General features: G+C 42.6%; 1 protein-coding gene across 2 annotated transcripts in view; it reads left to right on the forward strand.

The window, feature by feature from the left end:
* Positions 1–2,534: 2,534 nt before the first annotated feature.
* Positions 2,535–23,718, forward strand: part of Srpx (sushi-repeat-containing protein, X-linked) — a 70,892-nt gene continuing 49,708 nt past the window's right edge. The window contains exon 1 of one of the 2 annotated variants that reach the window (XM_006256683.5): positions 2,535–2,801. In XM_006256683.5, coding sequence (XP_006256745.1) covers positions 2,705–2,801 — 97 coding nt within the window. In that variant the 5' untranslated portion in view covers positions 2,535–2,704. The remainder of the gene's footprint in view (positions 2,802–23,718) is intronic. The other variant, NM_022524.2, reaches the window with a different exon arrangement.

Below are 23,718 nucleotides of genomic sequence, written 5' to 3' on the forward strand. Positions count from 1 at the left end.
AGGCTCTCTAGCCTCTGGATCCTGGCCCTCCAGGAAGTGACAGGAGTTGGCTCTGTTTCATGGCATGGGTCTCAAGCTGGACCAGTCATTGGCCATCCGCACATGTTCTGGGCCACGTTTACCCCAGCCCATCTTATAGGCAGGACAAATTGTAAGCTAAAGGTTTGGTGGCTGGGTAGGTTTCCCAATCCCTCCATTGGAAGTTTTGCCTGGTTAGAGTTGCCCGATTGGTTCAGGCTCCATATCCCCCTTTGCTAGGAGTCTTCAATAGAGTCACCCTCATAAATTCCAGTATGACCCCTTGCCGCCCCGATTCCAGTTGTCTCTCCTAGTACTCTCTCCCTCTGTCTGCCCTACACCTGATCCATCTGTTTCCACTCCCCCCATTGAGACCCCCCCTGTGATGTCTATTCTATTTCCCCTTCACTGTGCGATTCATTCATCCCCCGCTGAGCCCTCCTTATTACTTAGCTTCTCTGAGTCTGCTGATTGTAATATGGATATTTGTGGTTAATATGACTTATAAGTGAGTGCCTACCGTGCTCGTCTTTTCAAGTCTTTTCAAGTGTCTTTACCTCACCCAGGATGATCTTTCCTAGTTCTTTTTCATGAAGTTCCTTTGAAGTCCTGGCCAGTCTGTGACAAAATAGACAATTATTCTCTGAAGAGTCTGATCTGAGGGAGGCCACAGAAGGGCCCAGCCTTCCCCATATTTCACAAGTGGAGGAGTTGGAAAGAATTGGAATGATCTAGAAAATACCATCCTGAGTGAGGTAACAATATCACAGAAAAACACACTTGGCATGCACTCACTGATAAGTGGATATTAGCCCAAAAGCTCAAATTACCCAAGATGCAATCCACAGACCACAGGAAACTCAAGAAGGATGACCAAAATATGGATGTTCCCACTTCCTCTTGAAAGGGGATAAATATCCATAGGAGGAGATATGAAAGCAAAGTTTAGAGCAGTGACTGAAGGAACGGCCATTCAGAGTCTGCCCCACATGTGGCCCATATATATATACAGCTACCAAAACTAGATAAGATTGATGAAGCTTAAAAGTGCATGGTGAAAGGGACTGGATATAGATCTCTCCTGAGAGATGCATCCAGAGCATGTCCAATACAGAGATCAATGCTAGCAGCAAGCCACTGAACTGAGAACAGGACCCCCTTGGGGGGAATTAGAGGAAGTATTGAAAGAGTTGAAGGAGCTTGCAACCCCATAAAAACAACAATGCCAACCAACCAGAGCTTCCAGGGACTAAACCACTACCTAAAGACATGGACTGACCCAGGGCTCCAACTGCATATGTAGCAGAGAATAGCCTTGTTGGGGCACCAGGGGAAGGGGAAGCCCTTGATCCTGCCACGGTTGGACCCCTAGTGCAGGAGAATGTATGGGGGGGCAGTAAGGGAGGTGGAGGGGGGAACACCCATATAGGGGAGGGGTTGGGGATGCGGGCTTATGGAAAGGAAACCGGGTAAAGAAACATATCTAAAAACAATTTAAAAAACAAAAGAATGAAGTTTTCTCAAATGCTGAAAAGGGTCATATGGAAGCCCAAGTTGGGGGTTTAGTTAGAAATTGGAAAGGTCTGTTTGAATGAATGACTTAAAATCTCTGGGTCATTAATATCAAAAACCTTGGCCTATAAGGGACTGCTGTGGCAAAGAGAAAGATGTAGTTCTGCAATGGGCACGATCCTTGTCTAGTCACAGGGTAACTGGCTGGGTTTTGTCTTCCACAAATGCCTCCAAGAAACCAGATCCATCCTGAGGACAGCCTAGAAACCTTCTCCTGGTACTAGAATGTAGCCATGTCAGCCCATAGGGTGGAGACTCTGGGCTGGTCCTGCTGTTCTCAGGGTGGGTGAGAACAACCCAGGAGATGGCTAGATCTGGCTGCAGGAAACTACCACTGAATCTGTGAGTTTGTGGGTAGGCACAGGACCTCCTGTCTTTTGTGTCCCCCATCAGCTGGCCCTTAAGTCTCATTCTAAACCACAGCACAGCAGGTATGCACCAGGCCTAGCCTTTGCAAAAGAGAAACAAACACACAAACACTTGTAGAATGAGTCTTGGTGCTGGTGTAATCTTATATCTCGCTTCCAACCCTAGGTTTGTTCAAATCAAGTTCCTGGCTGTCTTCTTTCCTAGTACAATGAACTAGGAAGTTCATCATAGTAACCAGCTTCGGGCCATGGTACCCAGCTTCAGAGGGAAACTCTGAACTCCTAGGTTGTCTCTGTTTCTATGTGACATGCAAGCTTCTGCCTTGAGCATACACAGATTCCTTCCAAGGGTCCAGGATCCCTGAAGTCCCGGAGTTTGTGGCTTGGGGCTGAGGGGGGTGCAAATGCAGCAAAGCATGCTTTTGGATGTAAAGGGTTTCTAGGCCCTCTAGCTGGAGACCTCCGACGGGGGAACATCCAGGTTTCCAGAAAAAAAGGGGTGGCACAAAAAAGAGGGGGTGGGCAAATGGTGGGGCGGGGAGCCCTGAACTGCTCTGCCTTCCAGGGAGGAGGAAGAAGGAGGGCAGGCCCCTGACTGGAGGGAGGGAAAGAAGGAAGCCGCCAAGGAGGAGTTTTCCAGCCTGGCTTTAGAGGCTCTGGCTCACTACACAACCCCTCGGTCTCTTGGCCTCCTCCAGCCCCTTAGTGCTGCGCAGCCTGCCCGGCGGGGGAAGCGCCGGCTCGCCATGGGGAGCCCGGGACTCCGGCCCACGCTGCTGCTGCCTCAAGTACTGTTGCTGTTGCTGGCGCTGCTGCACGTCCCGCCGAGCCAGGGCTTCCCAGGTAGGATTTAGGGATTGGGGGTGTTTCCCCAGTGAGGCATCTACGAACCGCGGAACCATCTGCTGAAACCCTTCTCTTGGAACAGCAGGAGATGTGGGGGTTTCCCTTTGTTTACTCTGAACTCGGCTTTCACAGTCCCAGGAAGCGGGGTCTGAAGGAGGAGTGTTGCTCCTGATTATGTACAAGGAACTGAGTTCTGCCGTGCAGCGCCTGGAGCCCGAGCCTGAGCACCTTCTGCTCCCAGGGCTCCAAAGTTTAAATCAAACCCTCTTGGCATAGAAGGCTATGAAGAGAAAGTTTGGCCACGGGCTCTTTTGATTCTTTCTCACCACACTGCATAGCTTCTTTTGCTCCCTCCCAGTCACTCACAGGGTTTTGATGGCTGTCAGCGCTCTGGGCCAGGCAGCTTACTTTTGAAAAAAGCCCCAAATCTTGCCCTTGGAGCCGAGCAGCTCCAAAACTCTTGTAGACTTTACTAGCCTAGCGGAAGAGCCTTCACGCACCTCTTGTCCAGTCCGCTCCTCCCGCTCCCCCTCCTGTCCCCGGCCAAACTCTGGGATTCCGAGAAAGTTTGCTTCTCTAAGGGAGAAGTGCCAGCTGAGAGTGGTGACATGTGGCATGCACTTGGTTAGCACCAGGGAAAGCAGGAAAGGCACAGGATTGTACTGGAGGGCGTGGTCTCGAACATCTAAGGGGACCCTGGTATTTACTGGGTTTTCACAGTACAGGGAAAATTCTCTTTGGCAATGCCTCTTTTAAAAATATCTCGTTAACATCCTCACAATGAAATTTTAGGCTAACAGAGAGTGTCAGAGGGGCAGGGCTACATGCTATGTGCCCCCTGTGGCCTTGGAATGAAAAGCCAATCTATGTAGTGTTTTTAGCTTTCTGTTGATAGAAAAGTGGTGGCATGAATTATAACGTATGAAAATAATTGCCTTAGTGTTAGACACCGCTATGGACAGTTTAAATCTGGGGCCTGAGAAGAAATCTCCAGGAAGTACGCTGGGTAGATGTAGGGGTGGCTTTTGGTCTTTGAGTGTTCCAAGTGAGTGGATGGATAGATGGATGGATAGCATGTGAGTGAAAAGGAACATTTGTGTTTTGTGCTGATGCTTACAGGTTTGAAGTTTTGTATGAACTGACTGGGCCGAAGTGCTAGAGAACTGTCATTTTATGATGTTGATGTCCCCACTCACCCTTGGCAATAATTGTGTTAAAGGGAGCTTAGAAGGGAAGGAGAGGTAATCTAAGCTGAAGAATCTCAAGCTCTGGTGGAGCCTGTCCCAGGGAGGCTCCCTTTTCATTTGCTCTCCTCCCCTCTCTCCTCTCTGCTCCTTTCTCTCTGTTTCTACCCTTATATAGTATAGCTTGCTGCCAAGCCTCAGACACCCACAGAATCCTTGATTTGCCAGCTCAGTCACTTACTACTGCTTGTGTTTTGGGACTTGCCCTTGGGGTTCTTGGCTCAGTCTACTAGCCTGTAGGTCCCTCCTCCCGTCAGCCAGACAGCCACCAGGTTCCTCTCTGCCACTTTTCCACTTGATTCCTTGTCTGCCATCTGACGCCACTCTGATAAACTGAAGTTTTGCAGAAGCACTTCCAGTCCCATTTTTCTAATCTATTTCTAGCCTATTTCTTAAAGAAATATTTATTTTACTTTTTGATATTATAATTATACCATTTCCCCTTCCCTTTCTGCCCTCCAAGTCCTCCGTTCTACCCCAACCCCTTGCTCTCTAAACTACAGAATACTCCTCCAGTTGGAGTCCTCTCTTGGCACATATCAATGATGTATCTTGGGAAGTGAGCTCTGCTGCAGCTGCTGAATCCAACAGAGGAAATTTTAGTCTGAGCCAGAGATTGTAAAAGTCTGGGAAGGGAAAATGCTCTAGACTTGTACATCTGGAGGCATATGGCATCAGCTGAGTTCACTGTTAGTTGTGGCGTGACATGTTTTAAAGGTTGTCTCAGAGGCACTCCTTCTAGTATGTGGACATCATGTCTCCAGAGCCCATGAAAGAAGATTTGGATCTGGAAGTTCACAAAGAGAGAGCTAGGGATTTAGGACCCCATCAGTATCTTAATTATGTAAGCTTCCGAGTTCTTAGAGCAACTCTGTCAGTAAAATGTCAAATCTTTCCTAGTCCCACCTGGAGAAGCTCTCTAGAGTTCTAAACCTGAATTTGATGCAGTTTTTCTGGGCTCCTGGTTTATTATTCCCAGCCTGTCAAAGACTGTGTGTCTATAGAAGCCCTCATATGGAGTGCTCCTAGCAAAGTTGCCTGTGTTTATGTTTTGCTCCTTTTAAGAAACGGCCCTGTTTGTTAATTCTGTCCTTAAATGAATTCTTGCAAGCTTCTGTATGTCTGAGACTTTGGAAGTTCACTCTACCCCGTGCAAACAAAGCCGAAGGTGGAGGATGAATGCTGTAGCCATGGACAAAGTCCTTGCATCCTCCTAGTACTGGAGAAAACAGGTAAAGTGATGTGGTTTTGTTTGTTAGGGAAAACGTAAAGCGAAATCAGACCAGAGCTGTCGAGCAGGCTTTGGAACCGCCACAATTGGATTTAAGTATTCGGAGCAGAGCACCTGGCTCAGGCTCTACAATTAAGGTCTCAGCAGAACCTGGCTAGAAATTTCTATTTGTGTTTAAGACATATAATCAGCTGACAAAATTACTCTGCAATATAAAAGAGGATCTGCTAGAGAGAGGAGAGCATTTTTGTCTGGCATTGTCTTTGTTGAGAACACTTCCAGTCAGTAAATTGGTCCCACTTCTCATTTCACAGATTGGTGAGTTGAATACAGTGCTAGAAACCATCAGTAAGGCACCAATTTCAGACCCGCCTGCCTCCTCAGTCCTAGCACCATAATCAAAGTACATTCCTTCCCTTCTAGATGATGACTGTAGCATTAATGTCTCTGAGGCTAGTTCATTGTCTCTCTTTAAAGCCAAATACAAGTCTTTTAAGTAGATGCATGCACACATGTCTGTGTCTCTGTGCATGTGCAGGTATGTACATATGTGTGATCATGCATGTGTGTGTGTGTGTGTGTGTGTGTGTGTGTGTGTGCATGAGCATCCATATGATGTGTTTATGTAGAAGCTGGAAGCCAGTGTAAGGTGTCTTCTTTTGTTTCTTTTTACCTTCATTTCTGAGGCAGGATCTCTCGCTAAATTGGAGGCTCCTTGATTGAGCAACACTAGCTGACTGGAGCATCCCAGAACTCCTCCTGTCTCCTCTTGTTCAGTTCTGGGATTACAAGTGTATGCCACCATACCTGGATCTTCATGTGGATGCTGGAGATCTGAGCTCAAATTCTTATGTGAATGTGGCAAGCACTTTACTGATTGAGCACTCTTCCTATCCTATAAAGTGGACTAATTTGTATTTCTCTATTCAAAAACTTAGAGCAGTCCCCAAATCCACTCTCATGTGGAAGGCTCTCCATTATATTCGGGGACTAGATTGTTCCAGCATAGTTGTTCTCAAGTGCTTCGCTCGTGGCTTCCTCAAACCTAGTCCATGTGCACTCCATGGCTCTTTAGCAATTTAGTTACGTTTTCCTTCTTGGTAGATTTCATTACCTGCACCTTGGAGTGTCCCACTGAGCCATCTGGCTGTTCAAATTTCTCCCCATTATCTAACAATATCCGCACTTTGATAAAATCAACTGACTGATCCTCCCTCCCTTCCTGAACCCCTCCCTTTCTTCCTTCCCAGTTATGGGAATGGGACACATGGCCTTGTGCATGCCCTAGTGGCTGAGCTACACTCTGGCTCTTGAAATTATTTCTGGATCACTGAAAGGGCAACTTCATGTCTTTCTTTAAACAAGCACAGCTCTCTGTGGCTGTTTTGTGGTCTTTATCACACATTTCACACACTCTAAGTTATATACCCCTCTTAGATTCTGAGTCCTTAAAATCTATGGCTGTACCATGTTTTACTCTTATGTGTATTTCTGAGGATGCTCAGCAGAATACCTGGTGCTTATGGAATTTAGTTTACCCTGAAACTCTGATGAACTGTAAGAAAGGTGCATGAGTAAATGGGATCTTGTGCCACCATGAATCTACATGCATAGAAACTATGGCTTGCTGGCCACAGAGGTTCATTTTAAATCCACGAGTACCCCCTGTTTAAGCAATAACTGTCTTTGCTGGGGGCCGTAAGATGAGAGACTGAGTGTAGCCACAAGCTGGAGCTTGCATTTATTTTTGTTGGCCACTTCATTCCATGTCCTTCCAAAGCAGTTGAATGGTTTCCTTAGTGAACATATATATGCACTGTAACAATTCCCCTTTCAGTGAACACGTCTAAAAGTAGCAATTGAAAGTGAAGAGTTTCAATATAGGTTTGCCGTTGCCAAGTTATGACACAGTATGGAGTTTGTGGCAGTCAAGTTATGATTAACATTCAGGTTGAAGATTCTCATACAAAATAACGGTAGTAATAACTGTCTCTCAAGATCTAGTTTGTAGGGAGATCGTGGAGCCAGTTTTTCCGTCTTTAACTGTAAGATTTTGGAACTCACGCCTTTAGTGGACCTTTTGCTTTAAGAGGGGCTGCTCTTTTCCTGGTCTATTTACAGTCTGCTCCAAAATAAATTTGGTTTCTGCCTTCTCTAATGAAATCTGAGCTTTGCCCAGAGACTTACTTTATCAAGTGGCTGTGAATGGTGAAGAGGCTCTGTGCTTAGAAAAGGGGAGCGAGCAAGGTATGCAGTTCCTTCTTTGCAGTAGTTTCCTGTTTCCTGAGGAACTAGGCACAGTCACGTCCAGTGGCCAATACTGGAATGGAAATGTGTGACGGACTCTGTAGACTCTGAGGGAGTCATGCAGGAACTTGACCTGCATGTTGAAGGTTGATGCATGGAGATGCTGCTGTCAAGATGGCGATGCTGAAGATGCAATGTTGCCTTAGAATGTCTTTGCGTTTCCCTAAGGATGTTTAGAACTTGGAACCAGAATTCTGGGCAGCTATTTCCTCCCATGGGGAAAAAAGTCCCTATCACAATCCAAATGTACTATTCACTAGATGGTTTTCCTGTCTTCCTGAACTGTGTGAGAAAAAATGTGGACTTAACAAGCTAAATAAATGAATAAATAAATAAATAAATAAATAAAAGAGAGAAATACACAAAAGACAAAATTGTGAGACTAGAACTTTGATTCAACCAATGAGTAGGTGGAGGTGGCCTCTCTAGTTAACACCAGCTATAGAATTTTCAATTCTCATTTTAAAAGCAACCGTGGGCTCAGTGAAGCTCAGAAAGGTAGACCACATCTTATGCCTTAAGTTCTGCATTCAGTACCCCTCCCATCAAGGTAAAAGTTAGTGATATATAAAGAAAAAATCAAACAAAGTAGATATAAACAGAGATGGAAATTGTTCCTGCTCTTGATTAGCACAAAGGCTGAGATCTGGGGGAGGATATTGAGTCAATCGTCAGGCTAGTCATTGTCTGAAGTAGTTGTGAATAAGACCCAAACTATTCAATTCAAATATCTTTGTAACATGTAACAGAATTTCCAAGATTACTTCCCAGAGACAAAGGAGTGGAAGATAAAATGTCAGTGAATATTTACGATTCTCTGAATAAAAGAGCCAATTGGGCAGAAAACAAGTCTGGGCATACTTAGCTGATGAGACCTTTGGCTATCAAGTTGCCATAGGACATTATTGTAAGTGATTTAGAGACTCTGGGAAGTTCACAGATTCTGAGGGTAAGGTTTGCAGCTAAAGATTTAAAAGGAAGGCTTGCACCAAATGTTCTTAGCAGTACTGCTACGCTGCCAAGTTCCCAAGGTAATAATTGGTTACACCTGAATCTTAGCAGCACATGGAACGATCTGGCTTCAGAAAGCTCCTGAGTGTGCATTCCTTAAAGAATCGATGCACTCACCCATAATTCTTAGCTCATAGTGGATATTTCTCTCTGTGCATTGTTCTTCAGGAAGAACAAATGGATCTAAATGGGTTTAGATCCACTGACTCAGATTATCCCAGAAACTTGAAGTTATACATTGCATATATTTGTTTAAAACCTTTTCAATGAGTTAGATTGGCAGAGTTTTGCTTGGCTTTCAAATATTTTTTGCAATAGTTTTTCTGTCATGCTCTTATAGAGACCTGTAGTGTTATTAGTCCTCACAATGTTCCTCCAGTTGTGTTTGATGAGCACATCTTTAATGCAGTTGCACCCTAGCATTCTCTAATGATTTGTCCTGGTCTGTGCCTTGTGTGGGCTGCTGGGCTAAATAACACCGCCTAGTGCAGGCCTCCAAGAATATTCAAGCACATTAGTTAAATTGGAGCCACGGGGCAAGAATTAAGCCAACAGTTTTTGGGCCCACAGTGGAATGTTGCAGAAGCAGTGGTGGTGTTCATGGCCCCTATTTTCTGGAACTCAGCTCCCACATGGCCATTCCTTATAGGAACTCTCCAGACACATTGTCTCTGACTCATTTGCTGACACAGGTTCCTCTTAATGGTCAGTGGTAAAATGCTGTTTCTAGTTACATTTTCTCTCAGCTTTTTAGCTAGTAGAATCATACTCTTTCAGTCTTAGCTATGCATAGATGTAATTTTCTCACTCATGTGAACCACTTACAGGTATTTTCAATTTATCTATTCCCATAACTTAACAGGGAACCTGACTCCAAGAGGATAATGATATACCAGGAGGGGATGCTTGTAGCCAGCTTCAACCCATCTACCTGGATGGGTGTCTCAGGCTTGCTCTAGATTGCTGTGAGAGTTTCTTTCTTTCATGCTCAGGTTCCCCTGAGCAGGCAGCCTAATTCTGCAGGGGGAATCTCAGACCGTGGGGATGTCTCAGACATGAACTCTTCATGCATTTTAGGATGGAGCCTCTCGTGCCTTGCGGGTTGGGATGTCTGGAGTCACATGTGGAATTAGAAGTTGAGCTACGGCTATACCTTAGCTCCTATAGGCCTGTGTTGGAGTTAAGTTCTTTCCTGGGTTCAAGAGCTAGACAAAGTGGGATAAACTGTTCTACAGCATCACTATCTATATGAATCCTTGGGTGGACTGTCAGTCATCTTAGGTCTAGAATACTTGGGGCATTTTTCAGTGTTTTTGAGAAGCTCCTGACCCAAGGCCAGCTCTTGATCTCTTTTAAGGATGTTAGGGTCCACAAGCTTTGTCTCTGCACTGCTCATTGGGATTTGCACAGCTGATTTGTAGTGACAGTTTACCAGCTTTATGGAGACACCATTCACCCAATCCAGCATTTGCCCATTGAAACTGCATGCTTTAGTGGCTGGAGTATATTCATAGAGTGCTGTATCCATCATTGTAATCAATTTTAGGACATTTTTATTATCCCCCAATGATGCCCTTTGGCTGTCACTGCCCAGTCCCTTTTCACTCTAACTGCTAGGCAACCACTGGCTTATTCTCTGCCTCTATAGATTTGCCTCTTCTTTCCAGTCTCTGTAAGTTAAGTGGTACGAAACTTGTCTTTTTGTGATTCATGCCTCTCATTTAACCCAAGGCTTTCAAGGGTTATCCTTGCTGTCAATTCCATCCTGTAATTATTCCATTCTATAGATGTGTTCCATTATATTTACCTGTTGGTCGGTTATTACACATATGGGTTGCTTCCACTTTAAGTCTCTTAGGAATGAGGCTGCAGTGAACATTCATGCCCAAGGTTTTGTCGGGATATATACTTTTAGTTCTCTTGGCCAGATAACTAAGAATGGAACTTCCAGGTCATTTGCTCGCTCTCGGATGAAATATCTAGGAAACTACCAAACTCTTTTCCCAGAAAGACTACATCTTTTTACATTCCCACAAGTAATATGTCCTAAGATCTGCACAGCTCCAGCATTGCCAACCCTTATACTGATTGTCTTTTCTATTAAGCATCATCACATGCTCCCCACTTACTCATAGTTTACCCTCAAGTACTGAGTGACCGAACTCTGTCTTTTCTGCAAATAATGAGGGCATATGCCAGAGAAACTCAGCGGTATCTGCTCTTTCGTTGTAGGATGGAGGAGTACTGCTACTCCATAATGCACTTCTCAATGAATAAGAGAAAAAAATGCCCAGTCTCCACATGTAGTTACATGGACATAGAACTCTCTCTGGAGACATATTTAGGGCTAATTCAGAAATAATAATAATAATAATAATAATAATCCTGCCTGAGATTCAAGATTAGGAAAGGAAGGGCTGGTTACTGTGGTGAGCCTCGTTGCTCTTTTGGTGGGTGTTCTGGTGTGGGAAACTCCCTGGACAGGCATGTAAGCAATGCTGATTGTGTCTTGATTGTGGCTTAGCCTCAAACAAGACAAAGCTGTGGATCTGGTATTCTTTTAAAGCCTGTGAGTATTTAAAGGGGGGGGGGAAGCTGTGCTTGCATTTCTACATGATCCTTGCACTCTTGGGTCATCTGGAACCAAGTCAAAAATTCAGATGCATAGGCTCCGCCCAAGACTTGCTGAATCAGCATATACATTTTACCAAGATCCTGCTGAGGAATTGTAGATACGGATATTTGTGTAATGGTCTGATGAATGAGTGCAGCCCTTTGCCAAAACAGAGTGGCTTGCCTGTTTAGAATTGCCACATAATGGCTTACTTCCCTTCCCCTCCCTTTTGTGATTAGTTTGGACTTCATCCCTGAATGAATCTTCCGAGTTTTCATTTGTATGTCCCTTAAATTACTGAGATAAACATTTAGGTTCCTAGTCCCTTCTCTAACTCAAAACACAAACACAAACCTTCAGGCCCTCAACTCTTTCTCCTTTTCTTTCTTTCTCCCTTTCTTTCTTTCTCCCTGTCTTTCTTCCTTTCTTTCTTTCTCCCTTTCTCTCTCTCTCTCTCTCTCTCTCTCCCTCCCTCCCTCCCTCCCTCCCTCCCTCCCTCCCTCCCTCCCTCCCTCCCTCAACTATATTTTAAAAATCTGCTGAGCAATAGTACAGTCCGTGTCTGACCTAACTCAGGATAACAGCAAAACATATCTTTAGATTGACTAATAACAAGGGCTTTGAGTAGTTTTTCCTTGCAGTAATAATTTTGGTTGAATAATTTTAGCTAGTTAAAAGAAGGAGGAGGAAAAAGAGGAGAGGTAGAGGAGGAGGAGGAGGAGGAGAAGATCAAGCTGAGTCTAATGGAACAGCCCCGTATCTCCATCTATCTGGGAAGCTAAGGAAAGGGCACTACCTAGTTTAAAACCTGTCTGGGATACACAGTGAATCCAAGAATAGCTTAGTGAGATCCTGGTTCAAACAACAACAACAAAAAATGTTGGAGATATGGCTCAGGGAACGGGTGCTTTCCCATCACATGTGAAGTCCTACGTTTAACTCCTAGGATTGAAAAGGACAAAGACTACCTGGGTTGTGGTAGTGCTTACCTTTGATCCCAGCAGTTGGGAGGCAGAGTCAGGCAGATCTCTGTGAGTTCAAGGCCAGTCTCTCTACAGAGTGAGTTCTAGGACAGTTAGGGTTACATAGAGAAAAAAAAACCCATCTCAAAAAGAAAAAGGAAAAAAAAAGAAAAAAGAAAAGGAATTTTTTAAAAAGGACAAAGAGGAAGAGGAGGAAGAAGAAGGGAGATTATCTGTCTTCATGCTAGAAACCAATATCAAAGAGGTTAGAGAGGAGGTGGGATCTTGGAAAATGGTGAAAATAAGCCAATGGGGAGGTCAGGAAAACAAATCAGTGTCTCACATTAGGCCCTGAAACTTCTACAAATTGGGAAGACTAGGTTGATTGAGTCTTTTAATGGCATCTAAAAGAGATATTTGTGGGTAATGTTGGGGTGGGCATGTGGTTATAAACCAAGAAATGGTCTTTAGGAAGACAGAATTGGCATCATTTGATGAATCTGAGGAATTTTAATTTGATAGATCTGGAGTAGGGAATAGTTAATTTGATTACAGTCAGCAAATTAATCCAGGCATGCTATATTTGGCCCCTTCCTGTTTTCATATTATCAGTCGATCAAACGGTTTAAAGTTTTAAGTGGTAAGAATATTCCAGAGGAGATTAATAATTACTTTCTTATCATTGGAACATGGCTATGTTAATCTATTTAAGTACAATATGTGCCTATGTGGTGATATAAAGATAATATTGATTCGTTTCAATGGAGATCATAGGGCTTAAGAAACTAAAAACAGTTTGCCTAAAATGTCTGCCAATCCCTAATGTAAGGTCTTGCTTCTGAAAGTGTAACTTGAGGCTCTGCTTTTCCTGGTAGCTTTAGAGAAATTTTAGATTTTGACAGCACTTCAGATCTATGAAGTTGCAGCCTGCCTTTTAACAAGAGATGCCCAGGTGTTTGGAATTGCTTCTTCCACATCAGTAAATCCAACTCAGGACTCATCCTGGAGGACTAGGTCAGCATACTGTAACTGATGCTATACTCTCTCCTCTGAATTTATAAGCCACATCGTTGGATATCTAGTTTTCTAGGTTTAGGGACTATAATACCCAGACATCTCAAACTCTCTAGAAACTAGGTTCTCATTTTAGTCTTTCCAGTCCTTAGCTTAAGCTCAGAGTTCTAACCCAAGCTGGACATGGTCTGCCCTTTGCTACTTGCTGACAGATTTTCTTGATATTGCCAGGGCTTGGAGGCTGAAGACTCTGGTTTTTCTAGCTCTGTTGCCCTGCCAGGATCTCACTATTTGATATGGCTCAAAGCCCTCTAATGTCTTCTACACATTTCTTTGAAGCACTGCTTCCCAGAGATGCCCAGATGTCTCCCATTCATATAGGTTGCGTTGTCATTAAGTTGAGACACGCTGGGTACTAAGATCTGAATACAGTTTGCTCCCCGCCACAACAAAACTCAGCATAAAATGTGCTTACCGTTGTGCTGGTGTCAGGAACTAAAACTTGGAAGGAATTACTGGAACCCCAGGAAGGCTTAGTGCTTTTCATAGGATGGTATTAGGTATGGCGATTGTAAAGCAAGGCCACCTCTCTTGTTTGTCATCTATAGACACATACTTGTCCTTCTCTTTTTCACTAGGAGTAATAAGAGGGTGTCGCCATATGTAACTTTTCTACTGTGAACTTCCCAGCCTCCAGAACTGCTAACCAAAATAAGTCTGGTTTCAATCTTGCAGTCATGGGTGTTTGGTTGTAACAACAGAAGGTGGCCCCAAACAGAAGATTGGTTTTTAGTGCAGGGGCTGCTTAGGATGATCAGTATGTAACCCTCTGCTAGAGGACTTCGAAGAATAATCTCAACTCATGATCCCTAGACCAGTACCAATAACAGGATCATGCAAAAATATGCAAGGTCAATAAATTCTCAGAACCCACCCTAGGACTAATGAACCAGAAACGGGGTCCTGACAAAGTCAATCCCAGCAATCTGTGTTATAACAGATACTCCAAGTTCTCACACAGTCATGTATGAGGATCATTCCTGTGGACAATTTCAAATTGAATTTTCAGGACATCTAAGCGAAAGAAACTAGTGTTTCGCATGTTGGTTTTAATAAGAACCATTTACTTGTTTTAAATTTTAGGCCAGGACCTTGGGAAACACCACACCGAACTTACTGAGTAGAAATGAGCACAGCAGACTTCAGGAATAACCTGAGGCGAAATCATCTCTTGGAAACTTGTCTCCTAAAGAAGCAGTTTGTATGCACACTTGGTTTGAGAAGAGTTTCTCCAGGTCAAAAGGCAGCAGCAGCTGGCTGATGCAAAACCCACATTCTTTACAGTGTGTTTCTGTATATTAAAATGTGAGGAAGGCTCAGGAACAGCCCTTGGGCTATTTCTTCTCTTATACATGAGTCATCCTTTCAGAATACTGATGTGTGGGAGACTGCTAGCCTGCAGGCAGTGACTCTCAGTACAGATGCTTGTCCCTGCATTTTTAAAGCTCATGCCATTTCTTCTCATTCCAAAACTTCTCCCTCGGGGTCTTTATGAGGAACAGAAATATTACAGCCTTAGACCTTCATGTAAACCTTCCTTCTTCTTTGCCCCCAGTAGCTTTGTGTCTGCTACATTGTCACTTAGTCTCAGAATTCCAGTGACACTGAGTCATTTGTGAGACAGGGTGAAGTTGAAGGAGCCACTTTAGGTTACTGTTCTTCCTCAGAGCTAACTGCTAGGGGCAAGCAATCAAAAGGAATTCAGGACGAGGAACCTACTTTGACCTTATTTTTAGCAAGAATGAGTGAGACAATTGAGAACTTTGATTTCTATACTTCTCGTGGGAGCGAAAATAAAAAATCCTATGCAGTAGCTTACCTGTGCCCTGCAGTCTGAAAAACTGTGCTCATCTTTAAAATGGGTCACCTGATGCAGATATACACTTAACTCTGCTGACCACACTTTCACGATGCTTTTAAATATGATAAAAAGAAGTCGGGTATAACTAGAGCACTCAGCAGTTGCACGGCCCAGAGTCTAAGCTGCCAGCACAAAACCCCAAAGTCTAAAAGTAAAGCACATTTATTGTGAACGTGCTTAGAGACCTGGAAAGATGGCAGCAGGTTTGCCTCGCATTTTCCTCTACTCTCTGTTGTCGCCCTAAAATCACGGCACTGAACCGTTTGGTATAAACACCTAGCAATTTTCCTCTCTGTGTGAATTTTTATAAAGACACAAGTTGTTGTTAAAAAAATAATGCATTGCCACATGGAGGAACAATAATGGTAAATACATGGAATTATCTCCTTTGTCAGGAAAGAAAGGCCCCTGAGATAGATGGCCTTAGTAGTGAGTGTGGTCCAAGAAATTTCTCTGTGGCTCTCTCCCATGCTCTCTAGTGCCAGCTACCATGCGTCCTCAGACAGTGCCTCAGTCTGTGGCCTTGCTCATAACCTGGCTGTAGCCTCCCTTCCTTTCTTCAATTTTCACTGTGTCCCAGGCAATCTATGTGGACAGTTAACCTTTTTTGGAGGACCATATGATACGCCACAAATTGCTTTTGTTCCATCATCTGGTTTCACTTTAAAGGGTGGCCTTCCTCCCTCTGTCTGTGTTGAGTGGAGACAGATAGGTTTCAGAGCATTGGAAATGGCCCTCAGTGGAAACAGGAGTTGGCATTAGTTAAGGGCCTCTTGCTTTGTGCCGATGCCCTTGATTTTAGGTACCTGTATTTTTCCTGTTCTTCCTGTCTTTAAGATTTAAACAATGTGCTTGATTCTTTGAACTATTAAGCAATAGGAGGCTATCCTGGAAAAAAAAGTATTCTTTTCCTTTGGACCAGAGTGATGCTTTCAGCTTTCTTTTTGTTTAAGCCCTAAAATATGACCATAATTAAAATTTCACAAGCCACATACTGTCTTCATTGTCTTCGCTAATTAAAAGCAGAGTGCTCGGAGACTAAGGGTGCCATGTACTGTGCCTAGAACTTTCCTCTGGGGATTTTTTGCAGAAGGGTTTGAACTGAGGGTGGGATGTTGTCTTAGATGAAGCAGCTAATCCTAAGAGTTCATGCTTTACAAGGTTTACTTTGTCCCTCTCCAGCCACTATTCTGCTATTTACAATGGGCATATAGGAGCGTCCTCGACAGAAAAGAATTAACATAAGGACTGTAGTTGGGTACCAGAGGTAAAATTCCTCAGTAAGACGGAACTCCAGTCACCCACAGTGGTGACCCCTTGCAGTTGCCCAGTAAGCAGGATCATTTCGGCCTCCCCCTTCCTTCTTTGCCTCTCTTTGTCTGCCCATCATTATACTTTTTGGGTTGCCTCCCCCAAATAAACGACTGCACCCTTTCTTAAGACCTTCTTTGGGAGATGACAAACGTTGGCTCTGATGGAATTTAACTCCGAGTTTTAGGTTCCCTCCTGAAGTTATTTATTTTAACTGATAAACTGATACCTGCGAGATAGAGACGTGGAATGAGGGGTTCTGGGATAGGACCTTAGGGGTTGTTTAGGTAGCCATGAAACTACGTAAAATTTGGTGGTTCGAATCAAGAACAACCAATTACTTGCTCGTGATTTTAAAGTTTGCCCAAAGCTCAGTGTAGAAGGCTAATTTCTCATCCTCATGCTGTTGGCTGTGTGCCTTTGTCCAGGGCTGCTGGATCCAAGATGGCTCTACTCACGTATTTGGGTACTTCATCTGCAATGGCTGTACCCCCCACCCCTCTGTCTTTCAGTCCCTTGTTGATCAAACCAGTATCTCTGTCCAGCAGGCTAAATGAACATGTTTATATTTGAGTATCTTCCTGATAGAGTAAAAGCAAAGCCTGCCAGAATGCTGATCAAAAGCCTAGGTCTGGAACTGACACAGCAGCACTTTTGTTGATCTTTATTAGTTAAAGAAAATGATGAGGCAGGCTGAGTTTTAGGCTAGTAGTAATAGCTAATGTCAATAGATTCTAACACTTAAAAGGTTGGAGTAATAGTACAAGTGGAAGGGATTGATGGAAAGAACTCCACTCCAGGACTGGTTTGGGAATGGAAGTTACAGATATGAATTTAATTTTGGGGGTTGTTTTCTGGGTGTGTTCTGATTCAGTGATGGGCCCTAAGTTAGTTATCCAACTGCTGTGGCTTGGGTATGAAATGTCCCTCGAGGGTTGGGGATTTAGCTCAGCGGTAGAGTGCTTGCCTAGCAAGCACAAGGCCCTGGGTTCGGGCCCCAGCTCCGAAAAAAAGAAAAAGAAAAAAAAAAAAAAAAGAAATGTCCCTCGTAGGTCATGAGTTGAGGCTTGATTCTCAGAGCAATGTTCAGAGGTAGGAATTTTGGGAAGTGATTGAACCATGAAGCCTCTGATACAGTCAATGGAATAATTCATTCAAAGTTTATGTGTGATGGCACTATTGAGGGGTGATCTAATCTAGGTGGGGCCTCATTGGAGTAAGTGGACCAATGAAAACACCCTTTTCAATGATACATCTCATTTCTGTATCCTTCCTCATTGGGTCACTCTGTATCCTGACCACCATGAAGTGAGCTCTTTCTGCCAGGATGCTGTGCCTTACCACTGGCATACACTGTGTGGCCAAATAGCCATGGATTGAAACTTCTGGGACCATGAGCCAAAATAAATCTTTATGTTTTTCATCTAACACATTTTGTCACAATGGTATTAGACGTCAACATGGAAAGTGCAAGTAATTGAATCAACTTGCATCTCTGGAAATGTGCAAAACTCATTTCCCATTGGTTACTAGTACCTTCCCTTCAGGTTTTCTCTTTTCTTCTGTCAATGCCAAAACATTATTATGTGGACACTAGCTAAAAATAGACCATAGACCTAAATATGAAGCCTGTAAGAATTCTTGATAACAACATCAGAGAAAGCATTTGTAAGCTTGAATAAAGTAAAAGATATTTTAGATATAACACCTAAAGCATGCTCTACAAAAGGTACAGGGAATGACTTATGCTTAATCCAAATTAAAATTGTTTACCCCTTAGAACATACTGTTAAGGGAATGAAAAGAAAAATCAGAATGGAGAAAATATTTTTAAATGGCATGTCTGATTAAAGGGCTATTATTCTGAATATATAAAGAATACTCTGACCTCAATAACAAGTAAATAAGCACACCCATTATAAAGAAGTTGAAATGTTTGCACACACATAAAAATATGAAAAGATGCTTAACATCCTCATTCACCTACTAACAACTGGATGAACATGGCTGATATAACTGTTGCTTTCATCTGACAAAAAAAATGGGATTAGTCACCTTCTCTTTTTGGAAACTGACTTTCACTGTACAGTGCAAATATAACGTGTCAGTATTCCTATCAAGAAGGGATTTGCACACATTTATGATCCCTGTAGAGAGCTGACTGGCTATTTTATGTTTCTCTTACTAGAATTTATGTGACACACATCCACAAATTGCTAGCCAGGAACTTTAAGAAACCACCGGCCACCAGCAATTTGAAGCAGATCATTTACTGTAAGCTCACAAGGACGTGGGTGTCTTCCATCATTCTTCTCCAAACCCATGGAGGTTGTTAGGGCTCCCTAAATCCTCCCTTCATCTACTTCTGTTCTCAAGTATATAATGTCCTCTAATTGCAAGAACTTGGCATCATTTTGGCCTTGTGACACAGGGCTTTAGTGTCTTTAATACTACTAGTACATAAGAGATGTAAACCACCTTGACTTTTTCCTTTGAATTCATTTTCCTCAGTGTTAAAGTCTAAAATATATTATTTTACTTCTTTCCCTACAAACAAATGCTAAGTTAAATACCCAGTGTTCAGTAAAAACACCGATTTTATGACAAGTAAGAAACAACATTTTTCATCTAGTTTCTAAATTAGGACTAAGAGTCTTGGATGAACAGCTGCAATGTCCCAAACATTTTTTTTCCCCATTTCTGTGAATCCCAAAGGCTCCTCTTCACACACTTAACATTCCAGAAATTCCTAGAATAAAAAAAAGGAGACCATGCAGAGGTTTCTTTCGTTTCAATATGTGTGTTTGTGTGTGTGTGTGTGTGTGTGTGGTGTGCGCGCGCATGCATGTATGTGTGCATATTGTTTCTTTTTAATAAGCATACAGAGTAATAGGTTTCATTTAACTAGGACATTTTTGTCCATTCTTTGTTTTGGTCGATCTTTATCCCTTACTTCTTTTCCAGATCCACCTCTGCCTACCAGTCTCCTGCACCCATTATTCCCCTTGCCACTTCAATGTCATTTTATCACCCTCTTTTACCCCTCTGTTTTAAGCCCTCTACCTCTCCTCTCATGTTCCAGGTTCTGGTTTTTATGACCCATGACCATTCCCCCCATACACATATTCACATAAAAACTTTCAATTAAGGTTTACATATGAGAGATAACATGTAACCTTTATCTGCCTGAGTCTAGGTGACCCCACTAGACAAAGTATTTTCCAGATTTATCCATATGCCTATGAATTTCATGACTGTTTTATCTATTATCTCAGTAACTTTTTCAAAGGATAACTTACAGTTCAGCGCAGCTCTGTGTTCTTTCTCCTGATGTGTTGGTCTGCATGCCTATCCCTGAAGTGATGTCTGTAACATCTTCATTACTGTAGCTTTGCGGGGCAATTCCTCTAAATTGACTCTGATTTCATGAAATCACGTTAGACATACATTCCAACAAAAATCTTGCTGAGATTATTATTGGTATTATTTTAATTCTATTGATGAACTTGGGGAGCAAATTAATGAATGTCTTTATTTTTTTTTTCTACTTGAAATTTCCAACCCACAAGCACAGTTCAACTCTACTTATTTTGGTCTTATTTGACTTTGTTTACTGTTGTTGTTTTGAGTAAGGAGAAAAAAACACATGTTATTGGGTTTGTAAGTATTTCATATTAAATTTGTGTTTTTTCATTTTTCTTTCGTGAATGTCATTTGCTTATTTACTGACAATTTCACATATATCCATCATTTGTCTTTGATCAGATCCACCCCCACTCTCCCCTCTCACTCCTCCTGAGATCTCTGACCAATCTCCCTGCCTCATTCCATGACCTCACTCTCTCTCTCTTTTTACTCCAATTGAGTCCATTTAGTGTTGACTGTTAGGGTACTGACTTATCTTTCTGGCTTGATCCTGTTCAGGTCGGGTGCTGTGCAGGTACTGCAGTTATAGCATGTTAAATAGTGCACCAAGCATTTCGTGTTCAGAAGACAGTATCTCATAGTGCTCCTTCTCACCTCAGACTCTAAGCCTTGGAAGTGTTGCTTTAGACATCTTGTTTAGGGCTCAGCACTCAACTGTCTCTTAGTATCAGCACTTTCAACCAGCTGTGAATCTCTGCATTAACTGCTGCCCACTGCAGAAGAAGCTTCTCTGGTCAGGGTTGAGAGCAGCATTAATCCAAGGGTCTAAGTATAACCTCTAGAAGGAAGTATTTGACAGCATTTCCGCTTAGCAAAACAACAGTAGTAGGTTCCTTACCAGGACTAGTGACCTTCCTAGCAATGGACTTTAGACCAGGTGTCCACTGCCATTCTCGAATCACTGCCTAGGAAAGAGGATTAGCCTTTGGTAAATGACTTCTGTCTTATGTTTCAGATGGCAGAGTCTTTATCTTGAAGTTTAATACATTTTATAATGTACAGAGACGGCTGGAATGCTCATCGTCAGAAAACTCTGCTGTTTAAAGAGATATTAGGGTGAAAGGTGGGAAAAAAAGTTCAAAAAGGGAGAAATAATGGTTTTCTGGAATCACAGTTCCAGAGGATAACATATCTGTCCCTAATATAGATACAAATTATATTTGGTCCTGAAAATAAATATATTTGGGGGGGGCTGGAGAGGGCACTCAGTAGTGAAGAGTCCTTTTACTGCTCTTACAGGGGACACAGATTCAGTAACCAGCACTCACATAAGGCAGGTTCCAGCTTCAGGAGACTCTGTTTCACTTCTGACCTTCCTGGTCACTTTATGGTCATGATGCTCACAATGAAAACACACACACACACACACACACACACACACACACACACACACACACTCATTAAATTAAATGAATGTCTTTGAAAAGTAAACTTAGTTCCAACCAAAACATTTTTTCTCAAAAGACAATGTAATATATCTGAATAATGAAAGAAATACAAAATGATTAATGACTGTTTCGAGAATATACAGCTTCTAATCCATTAGATAGCTCATCTGAGTAGTGGGCAAGCAATCCTACTTGTAGCCTGTGGAAAGGGAAATTAGGGAATTGGGAAAATTCAGTAAGAATTTTTGTAAAACCTTTCATGCCAGTGAGTTTTTTTAAATTAAACTATTCAATTAATTGTTTTGGGGACCCTGTATTGGTATTGTCACATATTAGACAGCTTCTCAAAGCAACCAGAATGCTCTACTTGTTTATGAAAGGGTCATCTGTGAAGAACAAGGCAGCTTCCTTTTGCAGTGCAGCCAAGTAATGGCACTGTGTGCCCTAGCCCATGCAGGTCATGTGCTAAGGGGTGTTGCTTCAAGTGTTTAACTGAACTTCTTATTCAATCTAAGCCACTTTTAATCAGGAATGAATCAGTCTTTTTTTTCTTTAAAATCTATCTATCTGTCTGTCTGTCTGTCTGTCCGTCCGTCCGTCCATCCATCCATCCATCCATCCATCCATCCATCCATCCATCCATCTATCTATCTATCTATCTATCTATCTATCTATCTATCTATCTATCTATCTATCTATGTAGTATGTGTCTAAGTGTTTTGATTCCATATATGTAAGTACACCCCGTGGATGACATAGGCATGGGATCCAGAAAGGAGCCTCTAATACCATGGTCCTGGAATTGCAATGGTTCTATGACACCAAGTGGATGTTGAGCACCAAACCCGCGTCTTTTGCAATAGCAGTAGGAGCTACAAAACCACCTCTCCAGGCCCAGCCTCAGATCTTTTTTGTTAAACTGACAACTATTTGGAAATGGCTTCAGCTGACTTCCAATGATAGTTGTGTTTTAGAAAACAAATTCACATTAATATCCAGGTTTTATTCAAAACATTGGTAAAAGTCATAGCCTCCAATTTCATGGCTCCTTTACAGTCTTTTTCTTTAAACCAATTATGCTGCCATGTGCTCTATCGTTTGCTTGTAAAAACAATTCTTGTGTATAAATTACCTTTGAAGCTTAAAACTGAGTTATGATGCTTCAAGTAGAGTGTCTGTGGTTGTTTGAGTGAGAACAATCCTCATAGGTGAACATCTTTAAGTGCTTGATTTCCAGTTGGTGAACTATTTAGGGAGGATTAGGAGTGGGCTTATTGGAGAAAGTGTGTCATTGGAGGGTGGCCTTTGAGGTTTCCAAAGACCATGCCATTCCCAGTGGGGTCTCTCTCTCTGTCTCTCTGTCTCTCTCTCTGTCTCTCTCTGTCTCTCTGTCTCTCTCTCTGTCTCTCTCTGTCTCTCTGTCTCTCAGTCTCTCTCTGTCTCTTTCTGTCTCCGTCTCTGTCTGTCTCTGTCTCTCTGTCTCTCTGTCTCTCTGTCTCTCTGTCTCTCTGTCTCTCTCTCTCTCTCTCTCTGTCTCTCTCTCTCTCTCTCTCTCTCTCTCTCTGCCTCCTGCCTATGTAAGTAAGGATGTGCCTGCCACCACACTCTTCTCCCCGATAGTGCTTTCTTTTAAATGTTGCCTTGGTCGTAGTGTCTTTCCACAGGAATAGAACTGGAACTAAGACAGCATCTACCCTCATATCTAAGACTTTTTCTCATCTCTCTCCTCATTTGTTTCCTACTTATATTTTACTCCATCGCAATGTCTTTGTCTTAATTGTAAAGATAGTCAATATGATAGATGAAGCCTATATGCTAATCAGTAGAAACTAAGCTTTCTAAAAGCTAGTGGGGTTGGCCAAAGTCATATAGCCAAGTGTTAGGGTAGATTTGTAACATTTCACTCTCCTGATTTTTATAGAAAATATGTGGAATTTTCAGAATCTTACTAAGAGGCTAACACAATGAAGTATTTTTTTCATTACCGTGTGTGTGCATGTGTGTTGTATATGAGTGTGTGTGTTTGTGTGTATGTTGTATATGAGTGTGTGTGTGTTTGTGTGTGTGTGTGTTGTATATGAATGTGAGTGTGTGTGTGTTGTATATGAGTGTGTGTGCATGTGCATATTTTCTACTTTATCATTGATGCCACCTATCGGCTGAGCCCAGAGCTTTCTGATTAGCCTAGTATGGCTAACCAGCCCTCTCCAGAGACAACCCTGTCTCTGCCTCTTGGAATTGCAGGAAGGGTCATCACATCGACCTGAGTTCTGGGGATCTAAACTTTATGCTTCCTGCTCACACAGCAAGTTCTTTAATCACTGAGCCATTTCAGAACTGCTTAACAAACTTTTGTTTCATTCCTAACTTTCTTTCCATACTTTACAAGTGTGTGCAAGAAAACCAATTTGTTATGCTAAAAATCAGGATGGTCATTGGATATGGCCATGTTCTATTTATTGATTTCAGTGATGGTACATGGGTA

This window comes from Rattus norvegicus, chromosome X (assembly GCF_036323735.1).
Source record: "Rattus norvegicus strain BN/NHsdMcwi chromosome X, GRCr8, whole genome shotgun sequence".
Lineage (NCBI taxonomy): Eukaryota > Metazoa > Chordata > Mammalia > Rodentia > Muridae > Rattus > Rattus norvegicus.